Raw genomic sequence first — 13742 nt, forward strand, 5'->3', positions numbered from 1 at the left:
GCAATTATTCTAGATCTTGAGAAACTGAACTGGTCTCTGTGGGATTTCAGATGAAAACTCTGACTCAGACCCAGTCATAAAGTACAGAAGTACTTCATCAAAGTGAATTAGATGCCTGATTATCAGATTTAGGCAGTGAAAGATACAAGGAGTGAGATTTGCCTTCTAAATCCAAAGGCAAAACTATCAAAACTAATTTTGCCTTCAGAAATATTTGCTAGAACATGATCTAAGGTGAAAACTGACACACAATCACAAATAAGACTTTGTTTACAATTTTAGCACAAATGCAGTCATTGCTATTTCCCACCAATATCAATTCTCCATTATTATTATTAAGGAGTGCTCCCAAGGTGAAGCGAAGATAATTTTCGGTCTAAACTTTTTTTTGTCTGTGACTTGAATTGCTCTGGAAATTTTCCTTTCAGATCTCGTGTTTGTTTAGCAGGTTCTTTACAATATGCATGTGACTAAAATTATTTTAACAGCCTTAATTGTATTACAATGACAAAGATTCTGTAGATCTTGTGACAACACATTCTTCTGTAGGAGTTGATTTAATTCCTTTTCAGTGGTTGATATTTGAACCTCTTTCATTTAGAGGAGATCCAGCAACACAATTCACTAAGCGCCTAAACAGGTCCAGGAGGGGTTAAAGAACACACCACCAATATAAAAACTGCCACTCTCTTGCGTAATCTATACAACCTTGTAGTTGAATCTGGGTTCTTGTGAAATTTTAATCAAGTAACTTGGGAATGCGATATGATGATTGGGGAGCAATATAAAGGAATTCTACAAACTACTAAATCTGCTTTATGTTTTGTTCCATAATCCTATTGTAGTTTTCAATGAGAGGAAATTTCCAAATTTTACACGCTTAAAGTTTTACTTTTTATTGTGCACAAAGTTTTATGAAGGCGTCTATTTGGGTGATGGGTGGTTTTTAAAATATAACATGAGAATATTTCCAAGATCAAATAAAAGAGGAAACAACTGAGACATTAATGACTACAGAGGGAAATATCCTTGGAACTGGGGGTAGCATGTATTTACTAAAGACACAATGACCAGGTAGTTATTTTTGGTAACTCTCAACATTATGCGGGTCATGTCATATTTTGTGATCAGAGCAGAGCAAACATGTTTACTAATGAGTTTGGGTTTTTAGTCACTGAAATTTTAAGGATAACATAAGATCTAGGTCTCAATGCTAAAGCATGGCCATGAAAACTATCCATCTAAACAGTTTTTCAAAAAATTTATCTCTGTAAAAGGACATGGGAGGGACACAGAATTTTCAAATATCCATTGAGATAGAATCACTGCTTGATGCAGGGCCTGGTGAGGTAGGGCCTGCGCCTAAAGAATCCATCTAGGAGAATTCACAGTCTAAGTCAAGTCACACTTGGGGGGCCATCTCATTACTTTGTTTTATCAAATCAGGGGAAATCTGATTAACATGGACAACAAAGCACTCATACTGGAGGGACAAAAAGGTACAAAGGGGCAGAGAAGTACTGAGGAAAAGGGGAAGGAAGAGGCCTTGCCAATTCTTGTTAATTGGGGTCAGAATAGTACTGGGAATTTCCTATACCCTAAGTTTGTTGAATGATTACATAGGTCTAGGGAAAGGGGATATGCTCAGACTGATACACCCAACTTTTTAGTATTGGGGTTCTACCTAGTAAGTTGCAATTTCCTCTTCTCACATTTTGTATTGACTAATGGGAGGGGAGAGGTCTCCAACAGGTGTTTGCTCCAATTCAAAAGGTTAGGCCTGTTGGGCAATTTGGGTTTGAATCTTCCTCTCTCAAATGAGTGGGGCTCTTACCAGTTATGAGGGACTTCCCTTGGGACTTGTTGCAACAGCATACAGTGGCAATGGAGATTGGAGGGTAGTTTCCGGTTCTGCTTTGCCATCTTGGGGTGGCTCTGAAAAGCTTTCTTACCTCTGACAGGAAGAAAATGTTCACAGGGTTGATTCATTACTACACAGAATGCAGTGAAGATAGTTGGGCAACCTGAGTCAGATGTTCAGATGGAAAGATAGGGAGACTCTGATGACACAAGTTTAAATTCTAGGTCTGCAGGTAAAGCTTTGGAAAGAGCCCCACCCCAGAGACACCTGCACTGGGGCCTCCTTTGCTGTTTCTTCCCCATCTCCAGGACTCTAAGTCTAGATGAATTGCGCATTCCTGGGGGAAAGGCTGTATTATATCACTTATATCTATCTATATACATAACTACATATGTATGTATAGAGAGATATGTGTATATATACACAACAGACTAATTTGTATGATTTGTAACCATCTTTGTAGATAAAATAACAAAAACAAAACCTAACCTAATAGCTTAAAAACGTTGCCCAGTGATTGCTGGCATCAATATCCCACACAAGATTAAAATTATTCCCCAAGTTGCATCCCCTGCACTCCAATTGATATTTTAATAACTTGATTAAAAATTTCTCAGAAGTCTATTAGAGTCAGGAAACGGTCTGCGGTGTAGGTGAGGATTTTCAGTTTTTGCAACGGAAACTTTTGGCCCCATGAACAGAATAGCAAAAACTCAATTAAATGTGTTTTTCCTCCATCCTTGCCTAATCCAAAGGTAAAAAATGAAAAATGGTTTGGAAGAGTGGTGTTTAGGTTTGCTTTTCTTCGTTTTTTCCTGTAGAACGGCCAGGTGGATTCATATGATCCAATTTTTAAATAGTCTTTTATCTCCCATTCAGAATAAATCCGGCCACCCAGCACAATCAGAAAGTTGTTTTTTGTTTTGTTTTGAATTTTCAGCCTCTAAAGGATGGGGGAAGGGAAACAAAAGAGGGGGAGGGCAAAGGACGGAGAAGTACTTTAATTAAAAACAACCAATAACTCGAGTTTTTTAGATAAGGTTTTTCATTTCCTAATTAAGAAATGAGTTTAATAGTCCTTTGGCCAACACAAGTTAGACACTCCTATGAAAACCCTAAAGGGCTGGTGGCTGTCCCAGGGACTAAACTCCATTCCCCTGCGAGACCCCAGGCCAGCCCGCGCCCCTGGCCGACCCTGCCCAGCTCTGACTGGGGTCCTTCCCACTCGTCCAGCAGGCACCTCGGCTTCCCCAGGTCTGTCTTCTCTTGCCCTCAGTTCCGCGCTGGACCGGCCGCCACGGGCTCGCCGCCACCAGGTCGGCGCAAATACCTTTTCCCTCCCCGGGGCCCCAGGCGCGGACACCTCCCTGCCTCCCTCCCTGCTGGCGGGGCCCTTTCCCGGCTGGGGAACAGCAGCCCCGGCCGCGGCGGCAGGAAGCGAAGCCCTTGTTGATGCTGTTCCATGGCGCGCCCCCCCGCCCTCCGGTGGCCACCCCGGCTCTTCCCGGCTCCGGGGCGCCCCCCTCCGCGCCTGCGCAGTGCCCCGCGGGGGGCGGGGCTCAGATTCCTGTCAGCGGCGGCGGCGGTGGCGGCGACCGTCAGTTTTCGCTGAGGAGAAGCACGAAACGGACCCGTTGGCTCTCCCCCCTCCCTTTCCCCGCCCTGAACCCCCCTCCTGGCTCGCCGGGAATTAGTCCCCGTGGAGTTTCGCCTCCACCTCGCTGCGGTTTCCTCGGCCCGGTGGAAGTCACTGCCCTCGAGGAGGAGGCAGCAGCAGCAGCCGCCCTCGCCTCGCCGCCCCCGGTTCGGTGCCCGCGGTCCCGGAGAGGAGGTGCCGCCGCCACCGCCGCTCCCCCCCTCCCGCTGCCCTCGGGCCGGGCTGGGTCGAGCTGCGATGCCCTCGGACTTCATCTCATTGCTCAGCGCGGACCTAGACCTGGAATCGCCCAAGTCCCTGTACTCGCGAGGTGAGTCAGGCTGGGGGCTGGGGCGTGGGGGCGGGGAGGCCCGGCCCGGGGGAGCCGGAGGGGTCCCCGTCGGGGGGTAGGGGCAAGCCCGGGCCGGTCGGGCCTGTTTTGGGGGATGGGGAGAGGCCGATGGGGTCGGGTGGTGGTGGAAGGGGCCGGGGAGGAGTGGCGGCCCCTCCCCCGCGGAGCCGCCGGCCACACGGGGCCCAATTGCCGTCGGCCCCGGGTCTCTGCGGCACCAGTCGCACTGAGAGTCCCTCGGCGTGTCCGGCCCCGCCACACTCCTCGAGCAGCCGGCCCCGGCCTCCCCAGCTCAGGGATCTTCCCCCCCCCCCCCCCCCCCCCACGTCCTCTCCCCCCACCCCCGACTGGGCCCCGCGCTGGGGCCGCTGCGATCGGTGCGCCGCGGCCGCTCTTACCAGGACCATCCTCCCCAGCAAAGTTGCCCCCAAGCGGGCGGCGTGGCTTGGAGCCGGTTCTGGGTGCAGGGGCACCATTTTCCTCCCCCTCCAGGTTGTTTGTGCGCCGTCGTTCTACCCCCCTCTCCCTCCGGCCTAGTCCACTCCCTCCCCTTGTTGGGACGGCCCCCCTCGACCAGGCGTTCTTCCTTTCCTCGTCATCTTATTGCTGGAAAGGGCCCGAATTTTCTGTTTTCGTCTCTTTCCACCTATGTGGCATTCTAACGACTTGCATCTCCCTCTCTTTTACAAAGACGGGGGTGGTCTCTCTCTGGCTCAGTTTTATCCCTCTCCTGTCCCGGGGGTACCAGCTCAGGCACTGACGCTGTCGTCCTCTGAGAATTTTCTCTTTCGTGGCCGTTCAAGGGTTCGTTGCAGGGAGGGGGCAGCGAGATTCCCGTTTTAAAAACTCTTTTGGCCAAGGCCTGAAGGGGATTCCCGGGATCCACGGTACCAGCACTGGAGCTGATCTCTGCTGGGTTTAAATTCCTATACTGGGCACCACAAGAATGTGTTAGAACAGGTTCCCTGTGCGAAAGGGGCATCAAACCGAAATGCTCCCTCCGCACTCCTCACCACTTTTTACACCACTGGGAGGGGCAAAAGACATAACTGGGTTATTAGCTCTTCATTTCACCATATTTAAAAAAAAAAAAAATTGAGTGCCATTGCGAACCTCCTTCCTGAGACGGCCAGCGTGCCTTCATTTTTTTTTTTTTTTTTTTTGGTGTTCCGTATCCATCCGCTGATTCCACCCCCTCCGGAAAGGGGGACTTCAGCCTTCACGCGAGTACCTTGAAATTGTTTAAGTGAATCAGTGTGCGATGGTTTCGTCTGGAAGGTACTGGACTTCGCACACCGACGATTGGGTTTGTGCACAGAGTCCTACTTAGTAACTGTGGCCATTGTCTGTTGCTCTGATGACTTTAGTTGGCAGTCACCATCCTGTAGGATGTTTCTCCGGCAACGTACCTGAAGTAGTTTGGAAATACTGTAGTTTTGAGCGTCAGAAGAAAAAGATGATGTCAAGAGGTGATTCTTAGAAGAGGGCTAATGTGGTACCATCGGTGCTAAAAATAGCCAAGACATTAACACCGTTTGTGCAGTAATCATCAGATAATTTTCCATGAAACAAACACTTTATGACCATCTAAGTTTAGCACAGAGACCGATGTGAGAGGCAGTTCAGCCTTCTTTGACATATTCGCGAATATGGGCTTTAGCTCTTAAAAATACGTGGCAGTTATGTAAGAGATGTATGCTACCCTTGCCCTTTTTTTTTCCTTTTTTTTTTTTTTTTAAGTCATTCAGCATAAAAAGTGCTTAATGCTTTTTGTGTTTTTCAGATTCTCTGAAGTTACACCCATCACAGAATTTTCATAGAGCTGGACTATTGGAAGGTCAGCAAAGTGCCATTTTAAAAGCATATTGTGTGAGTATGCAAAGGCTTTCTCTGAAATGGAGTTTAAATGAGAAAGTGTGAAACTTTGCAAACTCACACAATGTAGTTTTCTCTTAAAGAGCCTGATCCTTCTTTTAGAGCAGCTGAATGTTTCAGTGGATTTTGTTGCTGTGTTTGATGTGCTTGTTAGCTTATTGTATCTGCTTTGAGAAGCCTTGAAAAAACTCCCACAAAATCGTTAAAAATTATGTGTTGGGTGTTCTACTTTAGAATCCCAGGTCTTAATTCTAGCTTTTTAGAAACAAACTGAATATGAAAAGGCTCAAACATTAGGATCATGAATATAACTAAGAATGACACCAAACACATATTTAGTTTGAAAATTCAGAATTTAGAACTTTTATATGCTAGGCATTTCAAAACGGTATGTTAATTATTTATTACAAAAGCATTGCTGTCATTACTGTTGTATTACTTTTAAGGATAAGGAAAGCCAAGTGACAGACATGATGAATGAACTACGCTTAGAAAAAAAGGGTTTGAGAAAGTTCTGGAAATGTTAATAGAAGGTGTAGAATTTAAACAGCTGACAATTACTTTAGAAAACTTTGTTATTTTAGCATTTTAAGACAAAAAAAGACTCTATTTGTATTTTGTAATTTTTTAAAATATATTTTTTAAAGTTTATTTTTTTTAGTAATCTCTACACTCAGTGTGGGGCTCAAACTCATGACCCCCTAGATCAAGAGTTACATGCTCTTTGGACTGAGCCAGCCGGGCACCCCAGTGTTTTGTAGTTTTTGAAGGGGCTTTACATATATCCTCTTTGAATTTTCTAATCCTGCAATTGGACAGCAAGGATATTAATTTCCCCATTGTAGAGATGAGTAACCTGAGGTTGAAATTAAGAGACTTGGGGGGGGGGGGGGGGGCGCGGGAAGTCACATGATAGCAGAAACAATGCCTTTTGTGTTTTAGCTAGAGTTCTTTACCCAAAGCCAAGCTGCCACTGTAAAATATATTTGTGACCAGTAACTTAAACATTTTGTGGTCAACTTAAAAAATGCTCTAAATATTTAAGTTTGATTTGAGTTGAGATGTTTACTTCTCATAGCCGGGGGGGGGGGGGGGGGGGGGGGGGGGGGGGGGGGGGAGTGGGTTTTGTAATTGAGCTTAAGTTTGAATACATACCAGTTTAGTTGCTTATTAGCTCTGTGACCTTGGGCAGGTGATTTCACCTCTCTAAACTTTACTATTCTTTCTATAAAAATAGATACAATCTCTTAAATTTAGTGACATAAGGTGTATGAAAATGCCTAGTTTAGTGTCTGGCTTAATAAATTTTTTTTTGGTTTTGTTTTTTTTTTGTTGTTGTTGTTGTTTAGTATTAGCTAAATTGTTTCAACTATAATTTAGAGCATATAAAATATTCTCTAATTATTGATTATACTTATCAGAAACCCATTGATATATATTAGTATAAAGATCAACTACAACTTGAGGTGAGGAATTTTATAAGTGTTTCTTAGTGAAGCAGATTTCTGTTTTTTATTCATATTGTTCAGTTTGTGCCATGCTGTAGATTCATATTTGTCTATACAAATGTATCCATTTTCTGGGCAGCAGACCAGAGAGTATCATAATCATAGAGATTATTGGGCAGGAGAGAGAGATGAAAAAAAAAAGGGTGTTAATTATTTCAGCAAATAATTTTAACAAGTTGATGGAACTGCAGCCAGTCATTTAATATGTATATTTACATGTATGTGCTTAAATATTTTCATTAATTTCTTATTTTGGTTGAGAGGATACTCAATTTTTTAAAAATAAGACCATCCTTTTACAGATTATATATACATTGTAAAATGTATAAATATCAAGTATCCTTTTATGTCTTTGATACAGGGAATCCTGAGAAAGTTGTTTGGTTGTGGAATGAAAGTGAAGTATTTAATCTCTGCACCCTACTTCTCTTTTAACCATTTATTATGGGCATTTTAAGGAACATACAAAAGTAAAGAGAATAAAATGATGGACCCCCAAATACCTATTACTAAGTTTTAACAATCATCAATACATGTCTAGTCTTATTTCTTTTATTTTCTCCCAAACTATTATTTTTTTATTTTTAAAGTTTATTCATTTATTTTGAGAAAGAGAGTGTGCACGAATGGGAGAGGGGCAGAGAGAGAGAGGGAGAGAGAGAGAATCCTAAGCAGGCTCCACACTGGCAGTGCAGAGCCCAACAATGCAAGCCTTGAGCTCACAAACCATGAGATCATGACCTGAGCCGAAACCAAGAGTCAGATGCTTAACCAACTGAGCCACCCATTTGCCCCAAGCTATATTATTTTAAAACAAATATCAGACATCTATTATTTCATATATAAATACTTCTGTATTGTAGTGATATTTCTTATATTAATTTTTAAAGTACCCTACTTTATTCCAGGAAATACTTATTTTGATTTATTTCAGCAAAGTCTGTCCTCTCTCCTGCCCTTTCCTTAAGATACAGTATGATTGGAGGCTACTGCTTCTAGTATGTAGTGTACCTTGCAATCTGTGTTAAAATTGTAAGTCATGCATCAGATTTGGGTTCAAATCCTTGTTTCAACACTTATGCATGACCTCAGCTTAGTTATTTAATCTCATTGTGCTTTAATTTTCTCATCTTCAGATGGAGGCAATCATAGTGTCTTCATTGTGGGTTACTGAAGATTATTTAAGGCAAATTCACGTGTAAAGCATTTAACCTAGCACATAGTAAGTGCACAATAAATGTTAGCTAAATTAAAAATTTAATACAACATCCACTTATATGGCTTTTACTGTGTGCCAAGAACTTTATAAGTGTGAACTCACTGAACTCTCATAACAACCCTTTAAGTTGGTTGTTATTCCATTTTATAGATGAGGGAGCTAAAGTGTAGGGAGGTTTAGTAACTTACCCAGAGTCACACAGCTGGTACATTGTAGCCAAGATTCCAACACAGGTATTGTCACTATAGTCTGTGCTCTTAACTACTATACTGTACTGACTCCCTATGTTATATAATATGAAGTACTTTCTGGTATTATGTGTGTATACTTTCTATCAGTGGTCTAGATATCCATTTAATAGTGAAGTCAGCCCAGAGTGAGGAGAATTTAATTACTATCGTACATTTGTTAAATTTTTTATAGAACATGTTTTTTCCAAATTTAAGTTCTCTCTGTAGGAAAACAAGGTTGGAAAATTTATAGTTGAATATTACTGAACTTGAAAAATAGCTTCAAAATCTCTTTACCATTTTAATTAAGTTTGCTTTTATCCTACATATTGATGCTGGTCCTTCTTGCTACTATACATATTTTTTTTAAAAGAATAGGGAATTAGTTTTTTTTTTAATTGAGATATAGTTGACATAAAACACCATATTAATTTCAGTTTCACAAGGTAATGATTTATTATTTGTATATATTGGGAAGTGACCACCACAATAAGTCTAGTTAACATTGGTCACCATATTTAGTTCTCCTACTACCTTTTTACTCAATGTGATGGCCTGACAATGAGAAAAGAGTGTAGGTATCTAATTCAATAATACATAACCATAAATAATGTTTCTGATGACCCCATAATTACATGTGAAACTCTTAATAAAATAAGTAAATAAAAGAAATACTGTTGCAATTATATTAAAAATAACTCCCATAGAAACTCCTTTACAGGGCCACATGGGTTGCTCAGTGGGTTAAGCGTTTGACTCTTGATTTCAGCTCAGATCATGATCTCACCATCCTGAGAACATGTCCCAGGTCTGGCTCTGCGCTGACATCACGGAGCCTGCTTGGGATTTTTGGGATTTTCTGTCTCACAATAAATAAATAAACTTAAAAAAAAAGTCCTGTGCAAAAGCATGTACTGTAATATTTTACTTTTTAATTCTATTTTTGCATTTTCTCTGCCTTTTTTAAGGACGATAGTTTATATATATTGAAAAAATAAAATGGTTTACAAATATGAAGGCTAGGAGTCTTCTTGAGTACCTAGAGAAAAGATTCACTACAGAGAAAAAGTTATCATTTCTTATACTTTTCTGTATTGAAAAATACTGATTTGGGCATATATTGTTTGCTATAGAAAAAATTGAGATAAAAATTAAACTAAATGAAAGTAAACGAATATGATTAAGAGGTCATTCTGGAAATACAGAGATGTAAGATAAGATAGTATAAAATCAGATAAAATAGGAAAAATAATAGAAGTGAGTTGGAAAAAATAGAGTAATAAAAACAATGGATTAAAATTTTAAAATGTGTTTACAAGCAGGAGTTACAAGATTACATGATGGATAAAATTAAGTAACTGGTTAAATAAGAGCTAAATACCAATGTGAGGTGATCGTAGTATGAATTTAATATTTGAAACTGGAAGATTTTTATTTTTTATATTTATTTTAACAATGAGGGACAATAAACTATTTTTTCTTAACCGCTGTCAAATTATTTGATATAGTACCAGGCATAATTATACTTTATAGTTCACAAAATGAAAATCCTAAAAATAGCAGCAGTGTTTTGCTGACTTTATGGAATATTTCTGAATTGCCATTGAGCCAATTTATTTCTCTTCCTAGAGCTGATAGTTCATAAGATAGTTAAGCCATTACTTCTTAAATGATGAAATGTATGAAGGTATCTTATTAGAAATGATAATCTTCATTAGAAATGAAGAGATCTTACTAGAAATTAGAAAAAAATTAGATTTTTTTGAAAATATTTAAAATTAAAAACAACCTATTGGATTCTTTTCTTGTTTAGTATCTATTAATCTCTATACATTATTACCTAGTACACAAAAAATATCATTATGGAAATAATTATGAAAATGAAGTTCAAACATGATAAAAGTTACACACCTAGTTCCTTCTAACTTCTTAGTTCTAGGATCCATCTTTCTCTGATTTTCCTACCATTTGTTTTTGTGTTTTTCTAAACTCTGTTTTTGTAATTTTCATTCAGTACTACAATTCTGTTGCTTATTACAGTAAGAGGATAGAAATTCATAATTAAATGGTTCTTGGCTTGCTCTTAACTCACCCTTGACTGTAGTATAATTATTCCAGGAGTTCCCTAAAACTTGAAAGTGATAGTACAGAGAAACATTTCTTACTGTGATTAATATTATATATAAAAAATAGTCACTTTATATTAGAAAAAGTTGACTCAGATTATATTTTCTGTAAAATAATAGAGAATTAGAAAAAAATAAAAGATCATATTAATCCAAGACATCATTGGGCCTGCGTGTTTAGTGAGAGAAGACAGTCCTGTTAGTTCTAAGGTATAAGACACTCTTCAGTAGAAATGTTGCTTATTATCTTATGTTACCGTCTTGTTGCAAAGACTTTATTTCAAGTTACATAAAAGAGATTCGTGTGACTTTTATTTGCTGTTGTCTTAATAAAAATCAAGGTTAAAAAAAAAACTAACAGTATGTAATGCATTAAATATAAACATGTCCTTGAATGAAAATGTAGACATTTTCTTTATGGATGAACTACAGATAATGATTTTAGCTTCTAAATATAAATAAAACCTGGTGTTGTGATAAAGGATCTATATTTCTGATAATTTGAACGAAAGATATGCTATATGGAAATTTTCAGTTACTTTTATTCTTTTTTTTTTTAACTTAAAAATTTTTTTTTGACGTGTATTTATTTTTGAGAGATAGAGAGAGACAAGCATGAGCAGGGAAGGGGCAGAGAGAGAGAGGGAGACACAGAATCTGAAGCAGGCTCCAGGCTCCGAGCTGTCAGCACAGAGCCCAACGCGGGGCTCCAACCCACAAACCGTGAGATCATGACCTGAGCTGAAGTTGGGTGCTCAAATGACTGAGCCACCCAGGTGCCCCTCTTTTATTTGTTATTATTATTATTTTTTAATTATTAAAAACATTTTTTTAATGTTTATTTATTTTTGAGAGAGACAGAGTGCAAGTGAGGGATGGGCAGAGAGAAAGACACAGAATCCGAAGCAGCTCCAGGCCCTGAGCTGTCAGCGCAGAACCTTATGCAGGGCTCAAACCCATGAACCGTGGGATCATGACCTGAGCTAAAGTCAGACACCCAACCAACTGAGCCACCCAGGCACCACCCCTATTTACTCTTAATAGCTATTGAAAAATTAAAGTTTTTTCTTGCTTTTTTTTTTTTTTTTTTTTTTTTAATATTTACTTGACAGATGATGATAATTATGGCTGGTCAGTCATGAATGTTTATTCATTTCTTTCCCATTTAGAAATGGTATGATGAGACTTTTAGTAAATTTAATATTTTATTTATTTATTTATTTATTTATTTATTTATTTATTTATTTATTTATTGGTATTGTTTTTGAAGGTGAGGCAAGAACAGAAAAGTTTCTAAGAGTGACCTAAGTTGTTGTTGATTACTCTTGTCATTATAAATATAGGGTTTTTTGGTTTTTTTGTTTAGTTTTAGTTTTAAAAAATTTCCTTAAAGTAATATTTATAGGACATGTTAAAAGAAAGTGTTGGTAAAGAAAGATTAATAAATTCAATATTAGTAATAATTGAATACATTTTTCAGCTATTTGTATGTGCCAGAATTTTATAGATATTTTTCACATTAGTCCTCAGAAAAATCCTATGAGATCGTATCAGTATTCATATTTCATAAATGAGCAAACTGAGGTACAGAGGGATTCACTAATTTTCCCAGCGTCGCATAGCTAATCGAAGAGGCTGGAATTTGAAACTTGACTATTTTACCACAGAGTATTGAGCTTATCATGAATTTCTTTAATATAAACATTTGATAATTGGTATTTACACTTTGGGCCCTACTAAAATTACACCACTGTTCAGATGGTGTAAAAAGAGTGGTTTGTGTAGGATTCTTTACCTAAACAGTTCCCATAAAAGAAGAGAGACAGTCTATAAGCCACACATAAAAAACAGTTAAGAATATGATGATGACCCTTTTGGGGAACATTTTAACACATAAAATTAGCAAATCATTGCCTGGCTTTGGTGAGTGTCTTTAAGATGTAGCTGAAGCACATCACTGGTTGAGCCACCTCTGTTTTGACAGATGATGATACTCAGAAGTGAAAAGCGGGGGAAGAGTAAGCAAACTATCCCCTCAGGAGAATTACTTGAGGGATGGAGGATGCCATGCGACTCTTGGTATCTTTGGCAGTAGTTTATGGAAGCATGGAATCGTTGCACCTTTTTCTGCTGATGTGTCTCAGAGCCTAACTAAATTTGAAAGGAGATGAGCAACAGGAAAAACAGTACTAATAGTGCTTCAGGAGTTAATTCATTGTTAATGAACTTCCTGAAAATTCTGTGTTAGCCATTAGAAAAATATGGATTTTCATTCTAGTTTGGCCTTGAGACCCTGTGAAAAATCGTGCAAGCGTTCCTTTTCTTCAGTAGAGACATTAATGTCAGTTTTGCTTACCTCAGAGTTAAGAGGAAGAACAACTGACACTATGTTAGAAGACCAAACTATGAAATGCTGTATGAGTATTGATATTTTGCATAGGGCCTATTAATTGACTTTGGTGGTTTTTCCACTGGCCCTTTTTTTTTTTTTTTTTTTGGTCTTTTATTCATGTCTCCCATTTTCTCAGGGTACTCTACATTTTACTTGTTGGCTCTGTGGTTACTACTTGTATCTTTTCTCTCTTTCCCTTCTCTTTTAATAACAAACCATTTTTATATAGAGATACAGAGATTCACCAGTTTTGACCATTCCAGGAGTTTTAAACAAGTGTATACATTTGTGTAATTACTGCAGATAGGATACAGAACATTTCAGTCTATCTCTTGCTCTTTTATAATCAGTTCTGCCCACTCTGGCCCCTCAGGCAACTACTAATCTGTTTTTCCTTAAAATAGATTAGTTTTGCCATTTTTAGAAGTTTATATAAATGGATTTATACACCGTATATTCTTTTCTCTTTAACTTTTGTTTAACCACCGTAACGTTCTTAAAGGGAAAGCTATTTTTTTTAAAGGGCATAAAAGTAATGAAATT

At 39.0% G+C, this 13742-nt stretch overlaps 1 protein-coding gene across 4 annotated transcripts in view; it reads left to right on the forward strand.

The window, feature by feature from the left end:
• The first annotated feature begins 3420 nt into the window (after positions 1 to 3420).
• Positions 3421 to 13742, forward strand: part of NFAT5 (nuclear factor of activated T cells 5) — a 113575-nt gene continuing 103253 nt past the window's right edge. For 2 of the 4 annotated variants that reach the window (XM_042920737.1, XM_042920738.1), the window contains exons 1-2: positions 3421 to 3828; positions 5633 to 5686. In XM_042920737.1, the coding sequence (XP_042776671.1) occupies positions 3756 to 3828; positions 5633 to 5686 (127 nt within the window). In that variant the 5' untranslated portion in view covers positions 3421 to 3755. The remainder of the gene's footprint in view (positions 3829 to 5632; positions 5687 to 13742) is intronic. The other 2 variants (XM_042920740.1, XM_042920739.1) reach the window with 2 other exon arrangements.

This window comes from Panthera leo, chromosome E2 (assembly GCF_018350215.1).
Source record: "Panthera leo isolate Ple1 chromosome E2, P.leo_Ple1_pat1.1, whole genome shotgun sequence".
Taxonomy (NCBI): Eukaryota; Metazoa; Chordata; class Mammalia; order Carnivora; family Felidae; genus Panthera; species Panthera leo.